At 41.1% G+C, this 26959-nt stretch overlaps 1 protein-coding gene across 5 annotated transcripts in view; it reads left to right on the plus strand.

Moving 5' to 3' along the window:
- ctnna2 (catenin (cadherin-associated protein), alpha 2) overlaps positions 1 to 26959 on the plus strand; it is a 316543-nt gene that overhangs the window by 222741 nt on the left and 66843 nt on the right. For all 5 annotated transcript variants that reach the window (XM_078291254.1, XM_078291257.1, XM_078291266.1 and 2 more), the window contains one exon: positions 15496 to 15576. In XM_078291254.1, the coding sequence (XP_078147380.1) occupies positions 15496 to 15576 (81 nt within the window). The remainder of the gene's footprint in view (positions 1 to 15495; positions 15577 to 26959) is intronic.

The following is a 26959-nucleotide window of genomic DNA, read 5'->3' on the forward strand; positions in this document are numbered from 1 at the left end:
CATTAAAAAAAAAGTTTCATGAGAAATAATTTATTCAACAGTAAGTGAAATAATTGATGCAGCAAATGGAAACCAAAAGAATATTTAAGGCTATATTACACACCAGCAAATGTTGGCCTGTTGGCTGCATCCAGCCTCTTTACCCATTAAAGTTGTCTCCCAGGTCAATTTGTCACTTCTCTATGCACAGTAAAATGCAGCAGCATCCAAACCACCCAGTAACGCAGAAGATATTGTCAAGCTCCTAGAGCCTGTGAATCGTTTATTACCAAAGTTACATTGTGTGCACCTTTATAACACACACACACACACCACACACACACACACACACACACACACACACCATCTATCTTTCTCTCTCTCTTGCCACACTAGAGCTTCCATAGTCTTGAAAGATTCAGACAGCATTTCCCTTCCCTAATGTCTCTCTCTCTCTCTCTCTCTCTCTCTCTCTCTCTCTCTCTCTCTCTCTCTCTCTCTCTCTCTCTCTCTCTCTCTCTCTCTCTCTCTCCTCTCTCTCTCTCTGGCTCCTTTGTACTTTTTAATTTTCTGGGCTCCCACCACTGTCAAAGTTGCCCATTCCCATTCTATGCCATATAGCTTCAGTAGAATCATTAATTATGTGGTACCTGTTGGTGCACATATATCATGCAGATTGCTTTATTGACACGTTGGAACAGAAGTAGAAAATGCAATTGTTATCACTTTCTAAGGCCAGTGGTTTCAAAACTGCAGGCTTGAGTAAAGAGAGTGCTGTCTCTGGCTTTCTGAATTGGCAGCAGGCAATGGCAGCTAAATCCTCTGACGAGAGAAGAAATCCTCAGCCTCACATCCTCACTCACCCCACACCCGTCTTTCTCTTGCCCCCCTCACTTACGCTCTCTCTCTCTCTCTCTCTCTCTCTCTCTCTCTCTCTCTCTCTCTCTCTCTCTCTCTCTCTCTTTCTCTTTCTCTCTCTCTCTCTGTGCTCCCTCTTGTCTCTTCAACTGTGTTGAGAGATGTTTTTCTGCTTCATTTTTTCTCCCCATCCCAGTGTTTGGAAACCCGTGATTAGGAATCTTCCTCTCTTGTTTAGAGGCCAATCAAAGTCAATTACGACTGCTTTCACCGACATGACCACCAGCTTTGTAGCAACAGCTCTTTTCTAGGCCTCTGTAATAATGTTGTCTGTCTTTTCCAAGTTTTAAACCAGAATGACAAATCACAGGTTACATTAACTATTGATATGGCACTATTAAAATTACCCAGAACAGGCACTAGGTATCAACATTATTCATCATGCTATTCTTCTATCAGCTGCTGTCTGGTGCAGCTGCCCACCTGCACCAGAGCCTTGTCTACCAGATGGGCCATGCATAATTAAGATGATAACCCACAGAGGAGACCTGACCCTGTCAGAACCTTGGAAATGAGGCCGACCAGCCCAGAGGGCACCCTTCACCCTCCTGGTGGGACGCCCACAAGGCCCTGTTGTGCTGCTCCCAGACTATCCTAACAGCTGTTTGCCAGGCAGAGCACACAGTGGTATTAGGTGGCCAAGGTGGCACCTACAGTATTGATCTCTCTTTTACCTCTGCTGGGTTTAAGGCAAGGCCGTGTCGCACAGACTTTAATGGATACTTTTTTTTTTTTTTTTTTTTTTGGAGAGCATATGTTCATGGGTGATGTCTGTGTGTCATTCACTGAAGATGCTGGTGGGACTGTAACAGCTGTGACTGTTTGCAGGAATACATTTTATAAGTCAGCTTAAGCAAGAGAATAGATGTTCCTTGAAAAGATGTCTATCCCCAAACACCCAACATGACACTAAGTCCCATCCCCTGATCCACCCTCATGCTGTGTGCTTACAGCATGTCCAGATATTCTCTGGCTTTACTGTTCCGTATTCCTCACAACTAATAACAGCAACAACTCCTGTTAGCGGCTTGTGCTGCTGCGTGGCTGGACTGACAAAGCCCACATGAAAGGAGAATGGGAGACATAATCGTTTCACCAGTTCACCCAGCTCCAGCACTCTTTGAAGTCACTGCACCCAGGATCATTACAGCGAGGGAACACACTGTTGTCTCGCGCTATATGTCTGTGTTGTTTGTGTACATAGTGGTTGTCTCTGCGGTGGGCTCAGCCACAATAGCCAGCAGGTGCGCTAGTGTTATCATACTATCATTAGCATGTTTTTATTTGATCCGCTGCTGGCTCAGTTGTGCTGTCAGACTTGAGGCCATTTTCTCCTTTTCCCCAATCACCCTAATCCCTGATTAGTGCTACCTACACACAGCAACCCACCCAGAAGAGCAGCTTGAGTCATCATTATCCTGGTTTACAAAAACACGCATATCATTCTCTACCCCTTGCAATCCCTGACAGCCACCACCTTCACACTGATGGCAAAGTGTTGCCGGCTCTGGAGAACTTGTTCGCTGGTCATATATTTTGTACAATTTGAATCTGTCAAATTTTGTTGTGTGCCTGTGCAGTGAACTATTTGAAACCACTTTGTGTCAGTGCCTAGCTAACTGATTTTGCAAAACCTTTTTGATTCCCGGTGATCCACACAATATTTCTCACTTGTTAGTGGTAATGTGCAGAAGATGGAACAGGGCCAAAATGCATCATTGGAGAGGGCAGGTCTGAAAAAAGTGTTTGTCGATCTTTCCAGGCTTCCAGAGCTACCTCACTGAGTTGTAATCATGTGCTCTGAGCAACATAGTTAAAAGAGTTCACATGGAGGGTCAATTTAAAAGTGGTGAGCAATGAGTGGAAATACACAATCAGACAAGCAGGGATGCAGTGTGAAGCAAGTGTGAAGGTGGATAATGTCTAGACACATCTTGCCAGACTGCCCCTCTGTTTCTCTGTGGCTGTGAATTTGTTTATTGTTTTTTTGTTTTTTTTGCTGAGAAACAGTATATTTTCATGGAGTTTGTTTCTATGTATGTCGTCAAAATGCCATCACACATGATTTCACCCATGATGGATTGGATGTTACACACAAAATAAAAAAAGAAGTAGAAAAAGAGCAAGGCACAAGACAGAAAATGACCAAAACGGGCCTTTTTTCTCATACTGTATGCTGCATGGACACTAGGTTTGTGTGAGGGAGAATGCTCCCCTGCTCTTCCCAGCACCTATTCATAGTTTATGTTGTGGCACAATCATCACAGAAGCCAAATGACAGGTATTTGTGATGACATGAATGCCACAGCCACCAATCAGTGTTAATAGCACCGTGCCGCATAGGGAGGAACGGGATGAAACATCATGAGGATACACAGTGGAGGGGTCAGGTGTGGGAATCCATCTAATGGAGGAGTCAATGAGATTTGTCTGACCCCCGCAGCCAAGACTAACGTCTGCTCTGTGCCCATGGGCTCACACATGGGGAGAATGAAATGATGAATACATGAAAGATGATGAAATGGGATTATGTCTCGTGCTGCTGAGAACAGTTCCTTAAAACAGATTGGCCCGGTCCTTTTTGTGTTCTAGACTTGCTGTCTGCATTTGACTTATGCCGCATATATTATATATTCTGCTGGGTATTCAAGAAAAGCACCAAGTACACACAAATAGCCGCATGGTAATTGTATGTATGCATGTGTGTGCATGCCTGTGTGATGAATTGGCTTTTTCCAGCTCTGTGGTAAAACAAAAGTGCATCAGTGATACAGACCTTCTACCCCGGTTGCTTTTTTTTCTCTTTACCACGGTCCTGCTCTCACAGATATCACGCCGCTCACTTATTTTTCTCACCCTCTCTAACCTATTCTCAGCCTCTCCCTCCCTCGCTTCTCTTCTCCTCTCCTGCTGCCCTTCCTCCAGTCACTCCCTCCCTCGCAAACTACTTGCTATTCAGTTCAGGGAGGCTGCAGGCAGCATTGCTCTAGCTCCCCATGCTGCTGCTGCTGCAGGACTAGACTTTTTTTTTTCCTCTCTCTCTCTCTCTGTCTGATAACCAGACATTTTCCTCCTCTCACTCTCTTCCTTTCTCTTCCCTTCTCCTTAACTACGCACCTCAAACCTTGGCTTTCAGCCCAACTTACTTAATATCTACCCCTCCCCATTCCCTTCATGCTTTCTATTTTTAAACCCCCGCATTTCTGCATTATGTCCATTATGTTTTGGTGCTGATGTAACTAGGTAGTGTGTTTCAGGAACTCATGAAATATAAATGTATCAGTTTAGCAGTCAGACCAGTTATAATCAAGGCCGAGTTTCAAGATCCTTTTTGATTTGAGACCTGTCTTCGAAGAACTTTCCACATTGCACTTAGCTCAGGGCTAAAAGTATTTTCAAACCTTTGTAACTCTTAAGATGACTGGGCTCTCAGCCCTGGATGGGACCTGGTAAAGTATCGCTGGGTGCCTTTAAAAGTAGGCTAACCTATTTTAGAATCTTTTGTACATGAGTTCAGTGTCTGCATGTTAGCGACATCTTGCTGTGTCACTTGGAGAATTTTGACTGAAAACGTCCTTGTTAAATTCCAGAGCTAATTGGACCTTTATTCATCAGGGTGTTTTGGGACAGTTTCTTCTGGTACTGGTTTGTCTCACTGAATTGAAAGCCTTGGTTCAGGCCATGGCAGATGAATCCATTGGGGATTTTTGGAACGAGGTGCTGTCTAGCTTCCAGACCGAGGCATTGCTGTCTTTGTCTCTGTCTCTGTGCCTCTCTCTCTGCCTCTGTCTCTGTCTTTGCCACTGTCTCTGCCACTGTCTCTTTCTCTGTCTTTGTCTCTGCTGCAGTTTCTGTTTCTGTCTCTGTCTTTTGCTTCCTCTCTCTGCCTCTACATCTTTATCGCTCTCCAGTTGGCTTGTTATATGTGTACTTGAGATTGTTACTGTTATATGCTAAGTTCTCTTGTCCAGTTTGTTTGAAGCTATCAATATGTTTCTAAAAGCGGCCCCCAGTTTAGCTGGTGCATTGTGAAAAGGGGCTAAATTAGCCTTGAGCCAAACCTCAGCCAAGGCTAAGAATAACTTTGAGTTAAGTATGTGCAGTAGAAAAACTGCAAGAGTTTTTGCCCTCTCATCAGCTCATACTACAAGAACATTGCTAAATACAATACCGTATGGACCCAGCAGTTTTTTCTGCTTTTGAAATTTCTGGTGACTGTCACCCTTTCCTTCTGTGTCTCATCCATCCGTTAATTAACCAAATCTGTATCCATGCACACAGGGTGTTAATTCTTCATTCCATGTTTAGCCCATCCCGTATAAACTGCTCATTCCCTACTTACGATGTGCTTGATGATAAACCAGATGCTTCCTCTCATCCACAGCCTGCTTGACCACAGATGCTAATAGCCAGTGACAGGCCCACAGTCTGAGCACGAGCCAGTGTAATGAGAGGAGTAAGCAAACGGCATCAGCCATTAAACATAAGAGAGCTAGTGCCAGAAGGCACTCCGGCTCCTCCTCAGGCAGCGCTGTACTCGGCTGCATTAACTCTAACTGACAGGAGACTGCCAGGCTCAAACAACACCGTTATAGATACCATGGGCAGCCATGTGAGAGGAGAAAAGACATAGAGCCCTCGCATATGCAGCGCATGGGGAGTTGAGAGTACACTGGATCTCTTGAGGCTCCACACAGGTGTTCTGGTTACTCATACTTTCTCCTTCAGTAGAATTTAAGTAGAACTGAGAAGTTACTGCATCTGTGTGCGTGTGTGCGTGTGTGTGTGTGTGTGTGTGTGTGTGTGTGTGTGTGTGTGTGTGTGTGCACTTGCGTGTCTGCATGTGTTTGTGTGTACTTCTGTAATTAAATGAGTTAACATGTTTCAAATGGTGAATTACTCATTTAATATTGATTATAATTTAATCATAAGTAATTGATTATTAATAATGTCCTACATTGTTTGCGAATGTATAGTAAATTATAGCATAATATAATGTAATAATTAATGATATTTTAATCAATCAATCAATGATTTATATTGTATCATAACAGTTGATGTAAAATCAATGATTTTTGATTGCCATAGTCAGCGGTTTGTTAGTAATTGGTACACTTTGGTATACCTAATAAAACATATTCAAACCCGATTAACAAATTATTTATAAAATATAAATAAGCATCCTGTGGACACCTAGTTGCAACTGATAAACATTATCTGGGCCATCTTTGTAGAGTGCCAACTGATGTTTACAACTATAACAATTGTTACAATTTAGGCAATTGTTTTTTTGTTTTTTTTTACACAATTCCCATCATTCTTACCTCTTAACCTTTTGACATTGTCAGTGGTCATCGCATCATTTGTTTTATATTTTCCAAATAATCTGTTAATCATTTAGAAATATTTAAAAGTATTAACTTGGATAATAAATTAACAAATTGAAATGAAAGCAATCAAAAATCATTGATTTCATGTCATAACAGCAATGATACAACATATAAATAATTAATTGTTGTATTAACCTGTTATTAATTAATGATTAAGGATAAGGATGCACTATTCCCCTAGGGGAAAACTAATTATCAAATACTTCATTCAGTTAAACAATAAATGAATAAATATAACATAAATAATAAATAGTAGATAAAGATTAATTCACCATTTGTTAATGATGTTATTGTAAAGTGTTACCTCAGGTCAGTAGTTCTCAATTCTGGTCCTCAGGATCCAGAGCCCTGACGGTTTTCATTCTATCCATCTAATCAGGAGCTATTTTACACCTGGGACACAGGCGAGTGCAATTAACTGCAGTTAACTACCTAGTAGGATAGAAAACCAGCAGGACTCTGCTTGAGAATCACTGCCTTAGGTGATTATTGTTTCCTGTGATGGACCGAGCAAGCAGGCACGAGGACACAAAATAGTGTGCAAAATTAAGGGTTTTATTTACCCAAAAAAAGGCAAAAGGGTAACAAAACCAGTTGTGAATTTACAAAAAAGATAATGAAAAACATAACTGTTGTGGGCCCAAAATATAACAAGTAACTAAACAGAAAAATGTAACTGAACAGAAACAAGAGCCTACTCACAAATGGCAAACTGAGAGTATGTATAGACCTGGCCAGGTACATTACACAAAAAAGGGGAATAGATTAATTAATTTATAAACAAAAGATGACTATATTCAAATCAATTTAACATAAGTAATTAACTTAATATAAATACATTTGCATTTAAATTAATTCACAATCAGGTTTTAACTACTAAATAAATACATGTACACAACTAAAACAAAGGCGACACCCCCCCTGTTCCGGAGCACTTGGTTTGATCGGACACCTCTCTTCCGGTATAATAGTGCAGTCCAAATGGTAAGTGCGTCTTGACAGTTTGGATGCCGGTGGACATGCAAGTAGTTGGAAGAGAGTTAAGGTTATATAAATGCAAAGTAATTAACAGCAAAATGATAAAAACATGTTTAACTAAGACGCGTGCACTCAAATTAGAAACATGTAATATCGATAATGCTAATAAAGTTTGAGCATGCTGTTGAAACGTGTACAGTATGTAAATGTAAACGTGCCACAAACTAACCAAATGTGAACAAAGGAAAAGAGAGGTGAGGTAAGGGAGTGAGATCGGATTTTACTGACACTTTTATGTGCGGCGATTTGGTGCAGCCGTCACATTTCCATTAGATCAAAAAACATTTTCTGGAGGTCAGACACATATGCATGCGTGTATTTTTCCCCAAATTGCATATGCATCACATCTGTTAATCAATACCCACAAAAAGTTTATAAGCAGAAGACAGAAGAGACTCACACTCCACTTCCTCTTCATTTCAGTTGCATTTCATTGTCAGCAGTTGCATGGCAAAACAAGTTAGCTGAGCTAGCCACAAAAATAGCTGAAATTATAATGGGATTGGAAGATATGTTTTTTATCATAGAGCTTGCATAGAATATTTTTAAACTTGTACAACAACACAGTACACAGTATGTGGTTCATCTACACAAACTTGTGATGGATGATTTTTTTTTATTTCTTGAATTATCCTATTTTCAAGTGCTGTGCTAACTGACCATTTCTATTCATATGCACACAGACACACGTGCACACACACACACACACACACACAGACACACTATGTACTATAAATAAGACTTCTCTGCTTAGTTGCTCCAGCAGAGCATAGACAGGCATTGTGTCTCTGTTGGTTTTGTAGGTAGGCTGTTACTGTATATCTATTAGGTCCCCAGTGGTTGATAATGGAAATACTGAGATGCAGATATGCCATCCATTTCTGTTCTAAATTAATCTGTCATCTCATTTGAGGAGAATAGAACAATTCTAATCAGGACCCCTCATCTGGCGGTGTTTTTTTTTTTCCAGCCACAGGCATCGGAACGTGTTTTCCTCCTCTCTATCCTGTAATCAAACTAGCTGATAGCCACCGCTGCACCTCTTTAAGTTCCACTTAATGAGAACAAGTCAAATTGGCTCATCCATGGCACCACAGCAGAGGGAGCACAACTTATCTTAATGAGGATCTAGCTACCCATTATCTACTGGTAACCCGACCAACATGTTAGCACAATCCCCCCCCCCCCCCCCACACACACACACACACACACACCCCAAGGCTCTCACATACACACACTTTTTCACCCTCTCGTTATCGGAATTGTTGCAGCTCGCCTTCCCCTTTAAGCCTGCTGCAGACAGTGTAACCACATTGGACAGTAATTGTACCTCTCGTTCCCGCCTAATTGAATTGACAAGGAGCTGGAATTGATATCATTTAACACATTGATTTTGGGAGACAATGAGACAGAATGCCTCATGCAAAAACAGAACCCCCCCACACCTCGTTTTCTATTTTCTGCCCTCTGATTCATCTACCCATTCCTTTGATTTGCCAGCTTATTGACTATGAATTACCAGATCCATTCCTCATCTATTTCGCCTCCCCTCAATTTCAGCATTTTCTTGCCCCTGTCATCGTTATTGCATTAGAGCAGAGGTTTTCAGAGTGTAAGATGTACCCAAGAAGGGCACGGCACAGTTCCAAGGGAGGTGCAGAGGCGTGGAGATAAAAAACAGTATTTAGTTCAGTTAATGAATGAAAACCGTCTCCTTTTTAAAAGCTTATTACTTATTCATTTATTCATGTAGTGCCCACAAATGACATACAAATAACAGTAGGTGGTAGTAAGTAGTAGTGGTCTCTGTCCCACTGAACGACTTCCCACCACAATTGCATGACACTTGTGATACGCCTCTACATTTGATGCCATTGAAATGCAATTATTAGCTTTTATTTGAGCCCACTTACATTTAAGTCAAAAAGCTACATTTTCAAAGTAAGTGGAGGAAGGAAAACGGACATACTCCAAATCAAGTGCCACATCATTCTGCACTCAACACTGCTCACACAGACACAGCTGTATGTCTTATTCCACCATTAACAGGACTTGAGGTCAGAAATGCAGTGAAGCAATTTGCGCTGCAGTGCGCCACTGAACTACACAACTTACTTGAGGAGGGCCTGAGAGAGCGAATCCGCACGGGCCTTCAGCTGTTCCACCATCATGCACCATCCACCAACCGTCAGTCTCCTGAGTGAGCAAGAATAACTCCACTATTACTGCTTCCATTACCCTCTACGGTAGATGCTTATTTGCAGCCACCCTCCTCTATCTCCTTCTCCCCCATTGAGAATGAATGAGTGCACACCAGGGGGTGGAAAATAATGGATGGGGACAGTTGGGAACATTGTCTGCAAAACACCATGGGGACTTGTGTTTACCAGAAAAACCCTCAACATGCACATTCCATTATCTGGCAGTCAAAACTAAGCAATCAATGTCGCTATATGGGAGACAGTTGAGTCACCCTGGCTGTGTTGTCAGGCTTTAAAGGAGAGCACAAAGGTTTACAGATACAGGGCTTACCTGAATGGAAATGGAGGAAATTAGTTTCCCGGATGAACACAATTTACACATAAAGAAACACAATATTGTGACTCATTCATCCCTCTGTTTCTCTCTCTCTTTCTCTTTCTTTGTTTCTCACACACATGCACACACACACACACACACACACACGCACACACGTATCAAAGACCACAGCTTTGACCCATCCAGGCGGGATAGGATTCTGACGCATCGACTAACCTATGATTCATCATTGTGGACCACCATGAATAAAAAGTTTGTGATGGGGGATTCATGCGTAGTGTTTTTAATTGGGTGTTTTACATTTTGTAGAAAAACCAATATGAGCAATAAATTCTTGAGGGCGTGTTGCAGAGGACTTTGAGCAAATCTAAGCAGAAGAGTAATTATAGTATAAGGGAAGCATATTTTTGCTAATGGTAGCCCTTTTGACTGTCAAAAGCAGGCCGCATAGATCTTAAAATACTTTTTCCATGTGCAAGATTATACAAAGATCTGTAGTAGGTATGAGGCAGATATCCATAGCCTCTTCAGAACTACTGCTCAGGAGTCAGCAGGAGCCCAAAATAACAGGTGTTGGGTTTTGTCCCCTTAGGCCACCATCGATGTGCTATTTTTTTTAATCTACTTAACTGAGATATGAGAGTTAAGACTAAAAAGGCCACTGGGATTTTTGATTCCAGGAGAAAGAAAACACAATTGTGGAAGCTGTTTTGTTTTTCAGTATACGTGCCATGGTGTGAAACTTGACAATAGAGTTACTTGTCAATGTCAATGAGAACCTGACCATTTTCTTGTTGTGTCAGTTCCATAAGGGTGTCGGTTATACATTAAGATTGTGCGAATACATCTGAAGGGCTCTCAGAAATGTTCCAGTTAAGCCCATTTTTATTTTTGGTGGCGAGTTTCTTTAATCCTGTGCCTCCCTCCGGTGCCTAAATGACACATTCGCATGAGGCTCTCTAGGCAGCACTGTGACTAATGTTGCTATGTCCTCTGCTGTGGCTCCTGCTCCCACGTGTGTGTGTGTGTGTCTGTGTCTGTCTGTGTGTGCATGCTTGTATGAGTGTGTTTGGCACACAGCTCACTCTAAGATTCAGGGTATGACTTGCAACACAAACACAAATTTGTATACAGCTGCCACAGACACACACTAGACTTGTCTGCCTGTTATGAGTGCGAGCTCCCTTCCTCTCAGTTTGGTGCATTGCTCCACTGTAAATGACTGGATTGCGTGATTGCTATTAGGAGAGAGCTGAGTGACGATAGTGCAAGCTGGGAGACAAATGACTCATTTCTAATGCTTAACATCTATATGAAGGAAAATTCATGCTATATGAGCCTTGGCCAAGGGCAAGACAGCAATACATTACATGGAATGGGAATCATATCTGTTTTTATGGCTACAGGCTCTTTTCATGGAGCAGCACTTTCACATCAGTGACCTTGAACGTGTGTGTGTATACACCAGATTTCCCTACGGCACACATCCCCATTGAGACCGCTGTTGAGCTTGTAATCCCTATTTCTTCCCTGCAGTGGGCCAAATCCAAAAGTGTAGGAGATGCTCAAACAATATGGTTATTTCTCCTCAGTTTGTCGTCTTATTGCTTGTCAAGTCCATTGAGGCATAGGAGCAGAGAAGGTGGGTTTTGGAACCATCGCTTTTAACTCTCAGGAACGCTTTCTGGTATCTGTTCACTGACATATGCATCACAGCTACACTACTCAGAGTTCATTGCCAGAGTTTACAGCAGCCAAATGACACCCCATGGAAAGGGGCAAGTTTGTCATTGTCACCACATCATGGTTGAAATGGTGCCATTTTCAGTGGTGAGTGGCTGGTGCCTCTGTTTAACTGGGAGCTGAGTTTACAGTGATCTGGAGGGGCATTCCCTTTCTGCTACTATTTGATGGGAAGCAATTTCAGAAGTAATGGGAAACAATAATTTTTACAGCCTGACAGTGACAAAGGTATTGGAAGTGACAGAGAATATTAACCTCAGGTATGTTTGCTATGAAGGGAGTGTTCAGGGGGGGGGGGTCTCATCTGATATTCTGTTTGTGACACATATAGATATGAAGTCTTCAGTCTGTTATCAAAAGGCCAGGGCAATGGTCCCACAACACAGGGATGAGCAACCAGATTCTGTGTCTCATTCAACTGGGTACTAGACTAGTCGATTTCATTTGGCTGTGTTGTTGTGGAGGTGTGGTCAGCGTGCCTCTGGACACTGTCCTCCCTATCTCTTATTGACATGGATCAATGGGTTCCCTTGTCACCAGGTACATGTTTTTCTGCAACGGTTGATGAGCATTTTGATTTTTCCTCACCAGGATAATGATGCTCACCACCATGCTATGCTGGGCAGAATTGGGAGATGGTTGCCCGGCAACGAGACAACTAATTTTGTATGCTGGTATTGCTTTGACAGAAAATCACTGTCTCTTACAATCTGTTGATTATCTCACTAACCAAAGGATTTTTTCTGGGTAAGAACTTCCTGACAAAAGAAGCCTCAGGCACCTGTTACACCTGAAGGTATTGAATTCAATGTTAAAGATTCGGCCCCTTGTCTTTTGCTATAAAGAGTACATATTGAAGAACAGTATTTAGGTACAAAATGCCCAGATCTTCCAAGGGGAGTTTAAAAAGCAGCACTCCATGATGGCCGTGTCTTTTTACACACACTCTATGAAGCAGAATCCTAATCACATGCTTTACTCAGCCTTTCAAAGACCCCAAATGCAACATTAATGGTGCCATCCCAAAATTGCAGCCGCTTTGAAAAGGTTATCACTTTTATTGCCATATGCTTCAAAAGTGAGAGGCGCCACATTTCTCATGGGTCACCTGCCAAAATAAAAAGACGGCAAGGCAATTAACAAGCTTCTTAGAAATAGCAATGACATCACCCTGTCTGTTGTGTATGGCATAAGGGACATGAGGTAATCACCGACATCAAGGCTACATACTTTGATGTCATACATGCAGCTTAATCTTTTTAGATACATTTTGTGCAGTGCTGAGGCAGTGCTGCAATCAACGCCACTCTAGTTGAGACCAAGACAATGCCAGCACCTGTCCTAGGTGAGGCTGGTCAAGATCAAGACCAAAGACAGTTTAGACCAAGTCCAAAACCAAGACTGGAACAAGTCAAGTCATTTTGGACAAGAAATGAAGCATGTACAAATGTTTTGAAAGTGCTACATGAATGATATACAATTGCACACATTTATTATTTTGAATGTAGATGGCTATATATGAAAAACAGCACAATATGCCAGTAATGTGTGAAGAATGAGAGTGAAATCATGAACAATCAATATATCATTCCTCAGATTATTTATTGATGCGGTATTACACCAGTGGGAGTGGCAATGATTTTGTTCCCTTGTTAATATACATCGTGAATCGGTAAATATAATATAAAACATAAGCTTTGTGTAACATGAGAGCTGATTAACTCTCTGTATACAGCTTAAACAGCTTGCTGCACTCTGATTCTGAGAGTGCAGAGAGTCTGGTCAGTGGAATGGAAAGCATGTCAATCCATAGCAGCTACTCCTAGTCCTACAGAGGAAAATGTCTAACCAACCCCTGCCTGTTCAGGTTTTTGAAATATGCAGACAGCTGTTGACAGGAGAGAGACTACAACTGATGTGAGACATGGTTTGGCCACTTGATTGGTCTCACTTTATATCTAATTCATCTGATAAGTGGCTGCAGTGCCTCTTGCCTCCGACCCTCTACCCCCTTCCTATTCTTAAACAATGTTTATGGAACAGTACATAGGTGTCATGCAAAAATACAGTATATTACAGCCCACCTTCAATATGCCAAAAACAATTCATTTTAGGAAGGTAACTTTGGCCACCATGAAGTGATGGAGAATGTTAAAGGAATAGTTCACCCCAAAATAAAAATTCAGTCATTAACTACTCAACGCCATACTCACGCCCCGGGACGCCCCTCACCCCCATGTCAGTCGAAACGCCACTGAAGTTGTTCAAAAAAAATTCTCGAAACGGCTCGTGCAGCATAATCCAAGTGCTTTGTAGCCAAATGTTTGCACTGTGGGGGCAAAAGTCCAATATTTACCTCATTATCACCTATATTTTCCTCAACGATGTTTCTTTGTTGTAGAATGCGCTGACAGTTGCACACCCTACAGTTGGAAGCCCACCTTCAGGAGGCTAGAAACAATTTTGGTGTGAACTATTCCTTTAATACTAAGAGAGAAATAGGTTAGGGCTGGAGATCGACGGAAAATAAATGAGTGGATGTTTAATGAGAGAGGGATAGAGAGAAAGTAAGAGAAGAAGGGGGAATGAAGGACAGAGGGAAGGCTTATTGTCATTTAGTGTGAGGTGTGGTGACACTTGTGACTGCAAGCAGCTGTGGGCCATCTGATTGAGAGGACCTGAGGGAGGGGCAGCAGCATAGCAGTCAATAGCACAATAGTAGCACATTCTTAATTGTTTCCTAACAAGCAGAAGGCTCTTTGTCAGAGCGATCTTTCTCTTAAGGAACACACTGACGAAAAGACAGACATCTAGTTTGTAAGAATTAAAGACCCTTGAGATAAGCTCGCTTGGTACAAGCTGTTGTGTAATACAGTACAAGGTTGGTTTGTTTTCAAGAATACAGGCTAACTGTGTATGCCTTTTCCATGACGTCAGTGCCACAGACTTGCGAGCTTGGCTGAGCTCCAGCTTGTTGTTTACATGGTCCAAGACCAATTACAATTTACATAGGATTAATATATGTTGTGTATCTACCTGTCAGTGTATCAGTCTCTGCTTGCCTGTGTGCCTGCCAAATGATTAGAGGACCATGGTGGAATTAAGTCTTGTGATGGCATTGTGTTTTCCTGATAGTTGTATGCATTTTAACCTGTCAGACACATTTAAGGATACATTGAAATTGTATTAACATGCAAATGTATATGTGGAATGAATGGGTGTTAGCAATTTACAATTTTTAGGAACGCACATCCTCTATATACAGTACTGTGCAATTAGGAATTTACATCTTTGCATTGCTTGCTGAGACACACATACATGTATGCATTTCACCAGAGGGATCACAGTGCATAATCAGCCATATGTGGCACTGCTGGAGCAGGTAGAGTTTGCTCCAAGACACTGACGGGATGTCTCTAACCTTCAGGCCGAGCTGCCATCCCAAGTTAGATAGTAATCAGAGTGGAAATCCAATAGCTGAAGGACTAGTATACATCCCCCCACTGTTTTCCATGGTTTCTGAGCATGCAGTGTACGGCCCATAAGCAGCACTGTGGTGCATATAGCAATACTTTCCATGTAGCCCACATGCTAGGTAGCAGTCCAAACAGACTGACTTCACTGTTTTCAGTGACTCTAGCCACCTCACTATGTCAACATCTGTTCCATCCTGTGCTGTATTTTCATAACTATCATTAATCTACCCTGAAATACTCCTTTCTTTAAGCTTTGCTGCATTTATTTCACGTGTTGAACAAATGTGCAGTGTGAAATATATACAGCGCAGTACAGTCATTTACAGGAGTCAAAGGCATGAGATATAACGTGAAATTCATGAAATGTCACTGCAGTAATATAATAACATGGTATTTTTTGTTTCCTCCCACAGACTGGCAGGAAAGAGAAAGGTGACCCACTAAACTCAGCCATTGATAAGATGACCAAGAAGACCAGGGACCTGCGTAGACAGGTGAGTGCATGTGTTTATGCTATAACCTTAACCTCCCTGTTGCATATCTACTTTCTTTGAACTGGAAAAACATGCTTGATATCATTTAATTGTATGCCCAATAACATCATCAACAGTAAAAATGTGTTTGCTGTTTTTTCTAAACAGCTCTAAGCTCTTCGAACCACATTTAAAGCTTAGATTTTATTTGATCATAGACCCCCATTTAGGGAACTGAATGTCAGTACTCTCCTCAGAAAGTTGTAGTAAATAGCCAAATGTGATTCACAGTTATTGATCGCTGCGCTGCTCTTGATTTTCAAATTCAGGAGAGTTGTAACTGGAAGCAGCAGTGCTATTACTTTTCAAATTCCAAAGCTGTTCTCCAATAGTGGCAGAATAAGTAGTTGATTCATGCTGTGATACATCGTGTCAGAAATCAAAAGCAAAATTGATTTTTTTTTTTTTCATCCTCACTGAAGGTAAGATTAATCTACCTTCACCTTAAACCTTGAGCTTTTTCTTTAATGGTTTTCGCAGAATATGACAAAACTGTTGACACCGTGCTTCAGAAACACAAATCATAATCACCCTTTAGTGTCTATCGAGGTAATACTATCAATCAAGCATGCTTCTGAAGAGCATTTTTTAAAAACTGAATTTCCACGCAGCTTATTCGATGTGTATGTTTGTACTAAAGTTTTGAATACATCCATAAACCATCAGCCATCAGACCTTCAATATAGTCGCACATCTAAACAACCCTTCCCTGTCATACAGTGCAAGATATTTTTTGCAGGAAAAGCACTTTGGGGAAATTGACAATAGCAACTACCTGTACAAACTAGCTGTGATTATGTCCCCTCTGACCTCTAAAGACCAGAGGATCATTCCAGATGGGAGGCCATGACTCTTCCTCCCGCTGGGCGCTTGGTGCTGCTCCTGACAGTCTGGCAGGCGGTACTCACTCTGACAGGATGTTCTATTGACTGGGGTTTGGCTTGACAGCATGGGCGGTCTGTTTGAGCTTGGAGACTAAGGGGTGGGCAAACTCACGGCAGACAGGCAGGCATTACATCGAGCTCTGATATTGTAATTATGTCACGTTTTGAGTTTAACAAGTTGGTGGTGCCATGTAGAGACACAAGACCTTCCTGGGGGGAGGAGCACTATTGTGCATACATGCATTTCACTCTCAACCTCCTCAGCAGTAAATAGCTGTCATCAAATATTAGAGCAGAGAAGTACAAATGACTGACATCTACAGTGTATGTAGAAAGGGAGCAGGTAAAAGCAGAACAAGCCCTGTGACAACACTGTCAGGGAAATGCGGCATTGTCTTTTCTTTCATGCTGTGGTGCGTAGGAACAACACAATGCCGACAGTCCTTTCAAGCCGTCTGTTATCCGAGGCAACTTCAGTAGATGTGCTTGCATATATTGCCCACCCTTATTTCATTTCATTTGATAAATGCACATTCTCACAACACTATCCAATATGGTGGGGCCAACGCATGGCAGCATAAACATATAGTATCTGCATGCCTATTTACATCATGCACACAAACTCTCTGTTTGATTGCCAACTAGGAAAAAAAAAACACAAAAAAAGTGTTTCTTCCAAACAAAGTAAATCAAAGATGTACAAGCAAATGTTAAACCAACCTAAACGAAAATTACAGCCTGGTCACCCGTTGGCATTCCTACCTGACGCCACATTAATCACAAGGTTACTCTTAATTTACCATAGGAGTAAATTACCTGTATGTCCCGATGAGAGAGCTACATCACTATGACCATGCTGCTGTAGGCCCAGAGAGAAGACTCTTGATGGTGTTCTTCTCAGCCAGCATGGAAATAGGCAGCCGCATAATTGAAAAATGCCTTTTAAAATCCTTTACCCATGCTTTGCTTGGCTGTAAATATTCCTGTGACTCATGGCTTAGTCTAAACAATCAAACATTGGGCCTTTAAACCACTTAAAGCCACTGGTGTGCATTTTTAAAGCCGTCCTTTGTTCAATTTACTTACCATTTTTAGTGACCTTTTTTCTTGGTGAGTATTTAAAGAATAGTTACTGTAACTGTTTGGCTACTTCCATTATATGCACATTAGTCTCACACACACACACACACACACACACACACATTCACATACACACACACAGGAAGATGGCACTTCGCTGATTTGCAAGGCCAGGGATTTTTAATCTTCTTAAGACATTTATTTCATTATCTATCACAGTATTAAAGCAGACAAGATGTTTATTGCATGTCTTCTTGAATTTTATGGCACAGTAAAGTGGTTTAAAGGAAATGAAAAGTGTTTAATAGTCCTGATTTACTCATGTAAGTCAGCCGCAATTTCATTTCTCTGGTAATTCTGAACTACCACCTCTAATTCATTCATGCACTCTGTTGGTGTGCACATGGGTCAGTATTAACAACATACTATTATGCAGGCTTATCAGATCACTACACCAGTTACGCAATGTTTGTCGACCTCCTAACAACATTCATTTGACATCAATCCTCCATAAAATTCATATTAGTGACATGTATATTGTTGATCTAATGTAAATGCTGAATACATAAAACCATGTCTATCCTACGACTGCGTATTAGGGCCATTGTAGGTGATTTTTTTTTACCGCAGCCGGGGGGGAAGAGGGTAATATTCTATGTAAAAACTCTTTCTGAGATTAAAGTCAGAAATTTCCATGAAAAAAAAAACGGAATTTCTGAGATTAAAGTCAGAAATTTACGGGGGAAAAAAAACAGAAATTCTGAGATGAAAGTAAAAAATTTGCAGAAACAAACCTCATAACTTCTGAGATTAGAATCAGAAATTTGTGAGAAAAAAAACCAACTCATAATTTCTAAAATTAAAGTCAGAAATTTGCGAGAAAATAACATTTTAAATTAGCAAGGAAGCACGTTGCTTCACTTTGACTTCCACACGTCAGTGAGGAGGTGCAACAAACATGGCATCAGGTAAGTTTACTTATCTATAGATAGTGAAAATAATGTAGCAATTTTTTTTTTTTTTTCTAGTACATTTCTGACAATAGTCTCAGAAAGAGTCCCCCCCCAAGCTGCATAAAAACAAAAAATCTAGAACCAGAATTTCACCAGCTAATAAAATAACAATAAAATTAAAAAAAAAAAAAAAGAAGATGATAGCAATCAGTCTAAGCACAAAAACTAAGTAGAAGCAAGTTTATAAAATAGGAGTGATTTAAAAGAAGACACTGAAGAAGCTAGCTGTATCTCCTCAGGCAGCTTGTTCCACAGTACTGGAGCCCTGACAGAGAACGCCTGCTCTTTGTTTTCACCCTGGACTTTGGAATGACTAAAAGGCTTTGATTTGGCTTGTAGCAGATTAAAAAATCAGAGATGCAGCTAGTCTAGCATGAGCCTCGATGATCAGTAAAATCTTAAAATCAATTCCGAAATTTACTGGCAAACAGTGTAGAGAAACTAAATTTAGAGTGTCCAATCCGCCTGACTTGACATGTCTTTGGGTTGTGGGAGGTAACTGGAGCACCAGGAGGAAACCCACGCAAGCATGAGGAGAACATGCAAACTCCACTGCCAGGTGACAGTGCTAAACACTGAGCTACCTTGCTTCCCATGGTCACAAATCAATAGGACATGAATAACCGCTCAGTATGAAGGTGAATATTTGACATTAACAACTTACTGTTACTGATATGTCTGAACTTTAGTACTAAAGTGAAAAGTTGCTCTCTTGAGGAGATTGCCAGCTACAACAAAGTGATGATTTAACAATCAACAATGTCTTTTCAGTAATTGGATCTAATTCATGTTTGATTTGCCAGGGCACAGAAACATGTGGGGCTATGATTTAGGAATTTTACTGTTGCACCTTTCTGGATTTAGAGGCCTTAGCTTTTCTCATAAATTTTAAGCCTCTGTTAAAATGGCTGTTTTTTTGTTTTTTTTATTCCTAGTCAGACTCTGAGCCCATGCTGAGTAAGATTCAAGGAAGGAAAAAGTGAAATCTTCCTTCTCATAAAAAAAGGGGTAACACTTTAGATTAGGGAACACATATTAACTATTAATAAGTTGCTTATTAACATGCATATTAGTAGTGTATTGGTTCATTATTAGTCATTACAAACCACTTATTAGCACCTTATTCTGCACTATTATTTTCTACAAGTATAGCCCATAAACTATGGGTTTTCCCTCAACAGCCTCCTAATTTGTGCTTATAGCAGTCAGTAAGGAAGTTGTTGCACATGAATTGGACTTTAAGTATGCTCAGTATGGGTCTTATAAAGTGCTTGTATCACATATTATTGAGGGAAATTAAACTATTGAGGGAAAACCCATAGTTAATAGTTAATATGTGTTCCCTAATCTAAAGTGTTACCAAAAAAGGCTTTCGATATGAACACCACATCCCCCCATCTCGTTCTGATGCACCGCACTTTGCTGGACACTTAAATGCACACCTATGCACACTAAATGTACACCTATGCACACTAAAAGAGACATTTGTGTAATTTCAGATTTCTAGCATAAACAGGCTGCACTCTGGAACTCATTCTCATCTCATTCTCAATTCCTCATGTATGACGATCACAATCTCACAGTCATACATTTCGGCGCTCTGCCTTCTTCAGTGGCTATGACTAAGGCAGATGAAGAAGGCAGAACGTCTAAACATATGGCTGTATGTTGTGCATTCATGCAGTTCATGCAATTCAAAGGTTGCGACTGGTGATGCGTAATGGAAGCACTTAATATGCCGGGACCTTCAGGGGAATTGAAAATATAACAAACACTTCAATATCGCTGAATTACAAAATGTTTCATCTTGGAAAAATGATTGTGCAGCCCTAATTTACTGTATGTATATTGTCTGCAAGTATCACTAATGTTTGTAACATTTTATTACAGCTATTGACACTATACCATTTTCAAGAGGTACTATGAAAAATATTTTGGGCGTCCTGGTGGCTCATTGATCATTCGTCCTGCAGTCAAATTCAGCTTGGGACCGTTGTCGCTTGTCACCCCCCTCTCTCTTCGTCTCTCTAAACTTTGTTGAATAAAGGCAAAAATGCAAAAAAATAAATAAATAAAAAATTGGCATGGAGCTATAACACAAATGAATAACACCTAAATGTTGCCATATACACTGTGAGCGACAACTACACACCCATTATGTCTCCATGTTGGCATGAGTGTAATAAAACTAATTACTACTAAGAGAATTATTACAGCAGTTTCAGATAACAGAGAAGAAATATAGCCGGCACCTATTGCACAATCAGCTGTCCTGGTGGGGGATCCCTCTTGGACTCGGCCCACCCAAGGTTTCTCCCATGTTTTTTTCCCCTAATAAGGTTTTCTTGGGAGTTTTTCCTTGCTGAGGGTCTAAGGTTGGTGGTGCTAGGCTGCTAAACATGCTGTTTTGTGTCTTGTGCTTTGTTTTGCTTCCTTGTTTTTGCTGCATACTGTATTACATCATTTTGTTCTGTGATTGATTGCTTATTAGTTAGATCGAGGTAGGCTAAAGTCCTTTGAGACATGTGACTTGTGATGAAGGGCTATATGAATAAATTAACTTGACATCTGCAAATTAAAGTTACATTGAAATGCTAACATCAATGCATGCTAATGGGTGTTGGTAGCATCTGCAGCACATTCATTAGCTCATAAACTCAAGCATGATTGAGATTCTTCAATCTGCACGTTTCAGTTTAAAGTTTATTCACGGACATACCAAACATGCTTCAAGATTCTTTTTTAAATTCTTTGTACAATCAGATGTTTAAATGTATTTAGTTTCCTGAATCATCACACAAAGTAACACAAATAGAATGTTTTATTTCCTAGTCACCTTTTTTTTGTCCATTCTTAAGCCTGGGATAAAAAATAGTATCTTGTGAGTTGAACACTCAATCATTTTCTTCCTTATCCTAGAAAATTTCCTTTTGGAACATATCCTGCACCCAAGCCTGGCAGCAAGCCAGATCATGCTCTCTCCCATGACTTACTCTGTTCTTAAGCATCATCCACTCTACCAGTCTTTCATCCCTGCGGGTTTGGCCTGAACTAAGTTGGGCTGGTCATCTAGCCTGCATTAGTGTTCTGCATAAATGCATTAACAGGCCAGAATGAATAAGTAGGGCCTTGTGCCACTGGAGAGAGTCTGACTCTTATTTACAGCCTAATGCCCCAGTGCTCCCTCTTTAAGATGGAGAAGTAAGCAGTTCACAATACGGTGTGAGGAGAGTCTGAGGCTGTGAGCTACACACAGTTGCATATTAGCTTTAGCAAGAGATCAGCACACATTCGTCTACAGTTTGAATTATTTTGCTTGCATGTCAAAAGTAGTTACCTTCATAAAATAGATTGATGCGAGAAGAGTGTTATGCTTCCGTTTGTATGGATTTTTAAATGCTGTTCAAGTTGTGGAAGCTCTTTGGAAGATGGAAAGCTGTGTTTGTGTAGCTGAGGACCCTGGGAAAAGAGGCTCAGTTGGCATCTTAAACAGACCTCAGAGCGTAGAGTAGCACGCTTAATTTCATAACAACAGAGAACAGGTGCAGACGTGTGTACTTACTCAAGAAAAATGGAATGTCCACATTCACAAAAGTAAGTTACTGTACTTTAATGCATAGCAGCCATCAGAAGTGAACATGTTTCAGCACTTTGGCCTTTGCCAGAGTTTTGTACCAAGGAAATGCTGATGAAGGCCAAGCACTAAAACCCATTCGTTTCTTGCTGCTGCTGTGCATTAAAAAGCAATGAAAGTTATTTTTATAAGTGTGGACGTTCTTTTTGCTCCTGCAACCATGACAATAATCAACAATGGCAAGCGCAACAGAGAAGAAGTATTTTTTTCTAGAGATAAAAAGAGAACGAGAGCTGGACCTGGCAGGGAAGTCGACAGTGACACAAAATATAAGAACAGGTGGAAATTGTAGAAATCAGGAAGTTGAAAGTATGCAGAATAAATAGCATTCCAGCTGTTGAAAAGTTTGATGAAGAGCTGTAATTGCAAGGTGGAGAGCCCTAATGCAGTGAGCAAATACAGTATCCTTAAATGTCTTGCCTCCCTTTAATTAGTATTCACTGGGTAGTCAACCCGACAAAGTTGTTGGAAATGAGCCATGTGTTCCCACCCCCTGTCATCCTGTCTGTAATGAATGCATCTGTCAAGCCATCTCTCTGGGCCCCATTTTGACTGATGGCTGATTCCAGGATTCCCCCATAGCACAACAATTGCCTCACATATTGTGTTTTTTTCTGTTTTGGGACATTGAAATCATTTCCATTTCTGCCATTAGTTTGTTGATTAGTACAGCTGTTTCTAATTGTTTGGAGTTATCATGTTAGGAGAAACAGCTGCCACGAACCTTGTCAGCTGTAGCTCATTGTTTAGACCAACAATTCTAGATCATTCTTGAATCCACTCAATCTTATTTTCTCTACAAGCTGATTTGAGGCTATGCATTAAAGCTTCATTAGCTATATTATTGCAAATTATCTCTGTTATCTCAGGCACTGCAAGGAAAGACACAGCCATTTTCACAGACAGTCATCTGTTGGTAGGCTTAGGCCTAGGATAAGTCTATTAATTATGGATACAATAATGGAAACGCAACGTGAAACTAAATCACAATTGCAAAAAGCAGCTACAAAGGCAGGTCAAATAAAGTCAAATCCCAATTTGCATGTGACAGGTTTAAAAGAGGTCGGACAATCAACACTTTTATATGTGAGTTTTCATGAGGCAAATAACAGAGTCCCAAACAGGCCAAATAGTGAGTGCCTGAATTGCAAGCGCCTCAGGCACAAAAACTACAAAAGTATTTTATGTGGTAAGGGGACCGGTCTGGGAAATCATGGCAACATATGCCAATAGGACATAACAGGATAGTTGCTAAGTACCACAAAACTAAAGTCTCAAACATTACCACAGAATTGAATCAACACCTCTGTGAAAACAGTCTCAACAAAAACTATACATTGTGAGTCTCCCAAAGGTGGTATTTATGGCAGGGCTGATATTCTGAAACTGCTTATATCCCAAGACAATGCACAAAGACATAATCTGGTGTACAAAACCTGCATTCCTGAGCAATAGAAATAAGTAATATGGCCTGATGAGTCATGTGTCACCCTTTTTCATACATCTGGATGGGTTTACATTTGGATAAAGCCAAAGGATGCCTTTAACCTACAATGTTAAACATGCTGGTGGATCTGTAATGGTATGGGCTGCTGTCTTTGTGAAATCATTAGGTCTGATCATTGCACTGCATGGCCGTATAATGGCCAAGGAATATCAGGTCATTTTGCAGTACCAGGGGCACCCTATGGTGCAAACACTGTTCCCTCATGATGTTTCCATATTCCACGGTGATCATGCTCCGATATACACTGCTAAACAAAGTCATATCTAAACATCACTTAGCCTTTATAGGAAGTTCTGCAGTGCAGAGTGTGAAGCAGATTTCTACCTCCTTTATTCCTCAAAGAACTGGAGGCTTTCTTTCTTGAGGAATGGTCCAATATCCCTGTACACACAGTTCAGGACTTGTATGACAGCGATCCACGGAGGATTGAAGCTGTTCTGAAAGCAAAGGGTGGCACTACTCCGTACTTGATATTCATATATTCTTAGGTGTTTCCACTATTTTGTCCACTCCCTGTAGATCTCGTGTCAGAGGAGGTTGCCCACCCCTGTCCTAGAGACTCAGCCCTTCAGTAAGAATGGAGCAGCACTGAAGGTTGAGGAGGGTGTCAGCCAGGTTGTCATTAATGCTCTCACTGACATATCGGTCCCCAGTGAATGTCTCCCTACCTCCATTGATGTTCCGCAGCCTGTGATAATCCCTGGCTCTGTCCTTCAGCAGGCATGGCTGCCAGGACTCTGCCTGCCACCACAAAGACTGATATGGCTTATAGATTCACCTCTATGTCCCCGCGCATTACAGGTTGGACCAGGCCCCTCCTTTTTTCCCACAGTACATCCGCATTGTACAATGAGTCACAGCTATACGCATTATTGAAATCTTGTATAACAGGTTTTTACTTGTGTAAGACAATGATGGCGACTGGAACTGGTCAGTGGTGAAGGCTATGAGTTATGCTGCCTGTCCCGAGGAGAGGTTACATTGAATCACATCATTTGATTATTCTACATCAGAATCCCATCATTATTCAGGGGAATCAGATGCATTTGATCAACAGTAAACTACTGCCAGTAAACTCTTAAATGTAAAAGCACTGTCTGTGCCGATGTTGCTGGTTTCTAAAACCATATTTCACAGGCTAGTTTTATTTGTGCAGGACTCTAACAAACGAAGAACCAACTCAATTCCGGGCTCTGGGATGAGGTGTCTAATGTGTTTGTCCTTAGACTGTTTGTGATCGGTCAGTCCCTCTTCCCCCTCTCATTTCTCCACTCCTGTCTCAAGTATCATCTTCCTATGCTCCCTGATAGATATCATATATGAGAGCTATTACTTAATTTTTGATTTGCTCAGGCTGTTTTCCCTCAGCCATGACTCCAGCCGTTTACGCAGTGATTGCTCTTGACATTTTAATAAGAAACTTTCCTCCGCTGACCCCAAGGTACCCGCCGCTATCTGTTCTGAATCACAAGTGAAACATAACAGAAATGCAACTCTAAATGCTGAAAAACCCAGCAACATTTTCCCTTTCAGATTCAGATTCCTGTTTCTGTACATGTGATTAGACTCTCTTCGTTGGATTGTAAACAAGTTGGGAGAGTTTGCCTCTGTATGCGTGTGTGTGCGTCTGTGTGTGTGTGTGTGTGTGTGTGTGTGTACACATTTTAAAAATCAGTTTACATTTCTACGTGCCTCGAGCGTAAATTCATTTTGTTGTGTTTGATTAAGAGACAGAGACTATCATAGGGGATGTTTGCAACAGTTTCCCTCATACATCTGTTTTTGTGACAGAGCAGGTGTCTAATCCCACAAAACGCAAACATCTCCCCCATTAAAAAGCAAATATGCCAAATGAATGCTAATCTCATCTTTGAAGATCACACAGCCCTCCCACTAGTACCAGTGAGCAACACAGATATTCATCTGTCAAGTTTTGTTAAGCATATGCATCATCTTAATTATTTCACAGAGCTTCTTGTTAACCACTTCAATATCAGGTGGGAATTGCCGCTGTTAACTTTGGCTAACTCCCCTGTTTGGATGGCAAGAGAAAAGAGGAAAAGATGAGAGGTAGATGGGATGGGGGGGGGGACAGGAGGGGGAAGTATACACTCATTTCTCAAATGATCTAAATTCTGGGCAAGCAAAGCCATTTGTACTAAACTCATTTTCTCAACATAATTTCCAATTTCTATCTCCGTTTATTGTAGTTCAGGACAACTTGCCGCTATATATATAATGGAGAGTTTGTTTGTCTTTTTTCTCCCAGTCTAGAAGGAAGCTTATAATACAGCACCCCAGGTTCCATCTCTAACAAAAAAAAACAGCATCAACACACCATTCTGTAGTGACAGCAGTTTGGGCATCTTGCTGTCCTACATTTGTAAGATGTCCACAGTTTACATGTTGCCAGGTCAATAGTGTATCGGAAATGAAAATGTATGGCCACAAAGGAAGCTGAGGATATAATACCAACAATCATAGCATTTCTCAAGAACAAAGCCTCTCCCCAGGACATAAATTGAACATATTAATATATAAAACACTGTTTTACCATCTATTCACAGCACTTGGCCACTGTGGCACTGCATGAGTGGAGAGACTGATAGCTAGCCTGCTGACTTATGACGAGGAGGGCGCTTGCTTTTTATTGGTATTCCAGGTCTATTTCCTTTAAGTGTTAGTGAAATACAGAGGGAGTGTTAGATTAGAGGAGAGACGGTAGGTGTGGGGTGTGGAGGGAGCTGAGATCTGAAAGATTGAAGATGGATTTCTGTGGGAGTGGTGTGTGGGCATTAGAATGCTGATGGTGCAGGAGACACTGCGACTCGGGAAATCACTCGTCTGTATCATTTCTCCACTCAAATCCACCGCCAGAATCAGTTTCACTGTTGGGCATTCACGAGCATCCTCACACCTACTGTACCAGTATCCTACATGTAGCCTGCACATGCGCTATGTGCCGTCAACCCGTGGTTCCTCATTAATAACAACTTGTAACTCTTCCTGCCCTGTGCATGTCCAATATTGATTTCCAGGCTCAATTCAGACCTTTTTTGAGACAGTTTTCTTCAACCAGGTTTTTTATTATTGAGCTGGATTCAAACAAATCCATAGCTGACACAGAGAGGAGGTGCAAAGTGAAAAGTCATGTAAACAGTAGCGCTCAGTGAAAGGCCGTTATGATGCGGTCAGGTTGCATTAAAACTGTAGGATTACATTATGG

This window comes from Centroberyx gerrardi, chromosome 3 (assembly GCF_048128805.1).
Source record: "Centroberyx gerrardi isolate f3 chromosome 3, fCenGer3.hap1.cur.20231027, whole genome shotgun sequence".
Lineage (NCBI taxonomy): Eukaryota > Metazoa > Chordata > Actinopteri > Beryciformes > Berycidae > Centroberyx > Centroberyx gerrardi.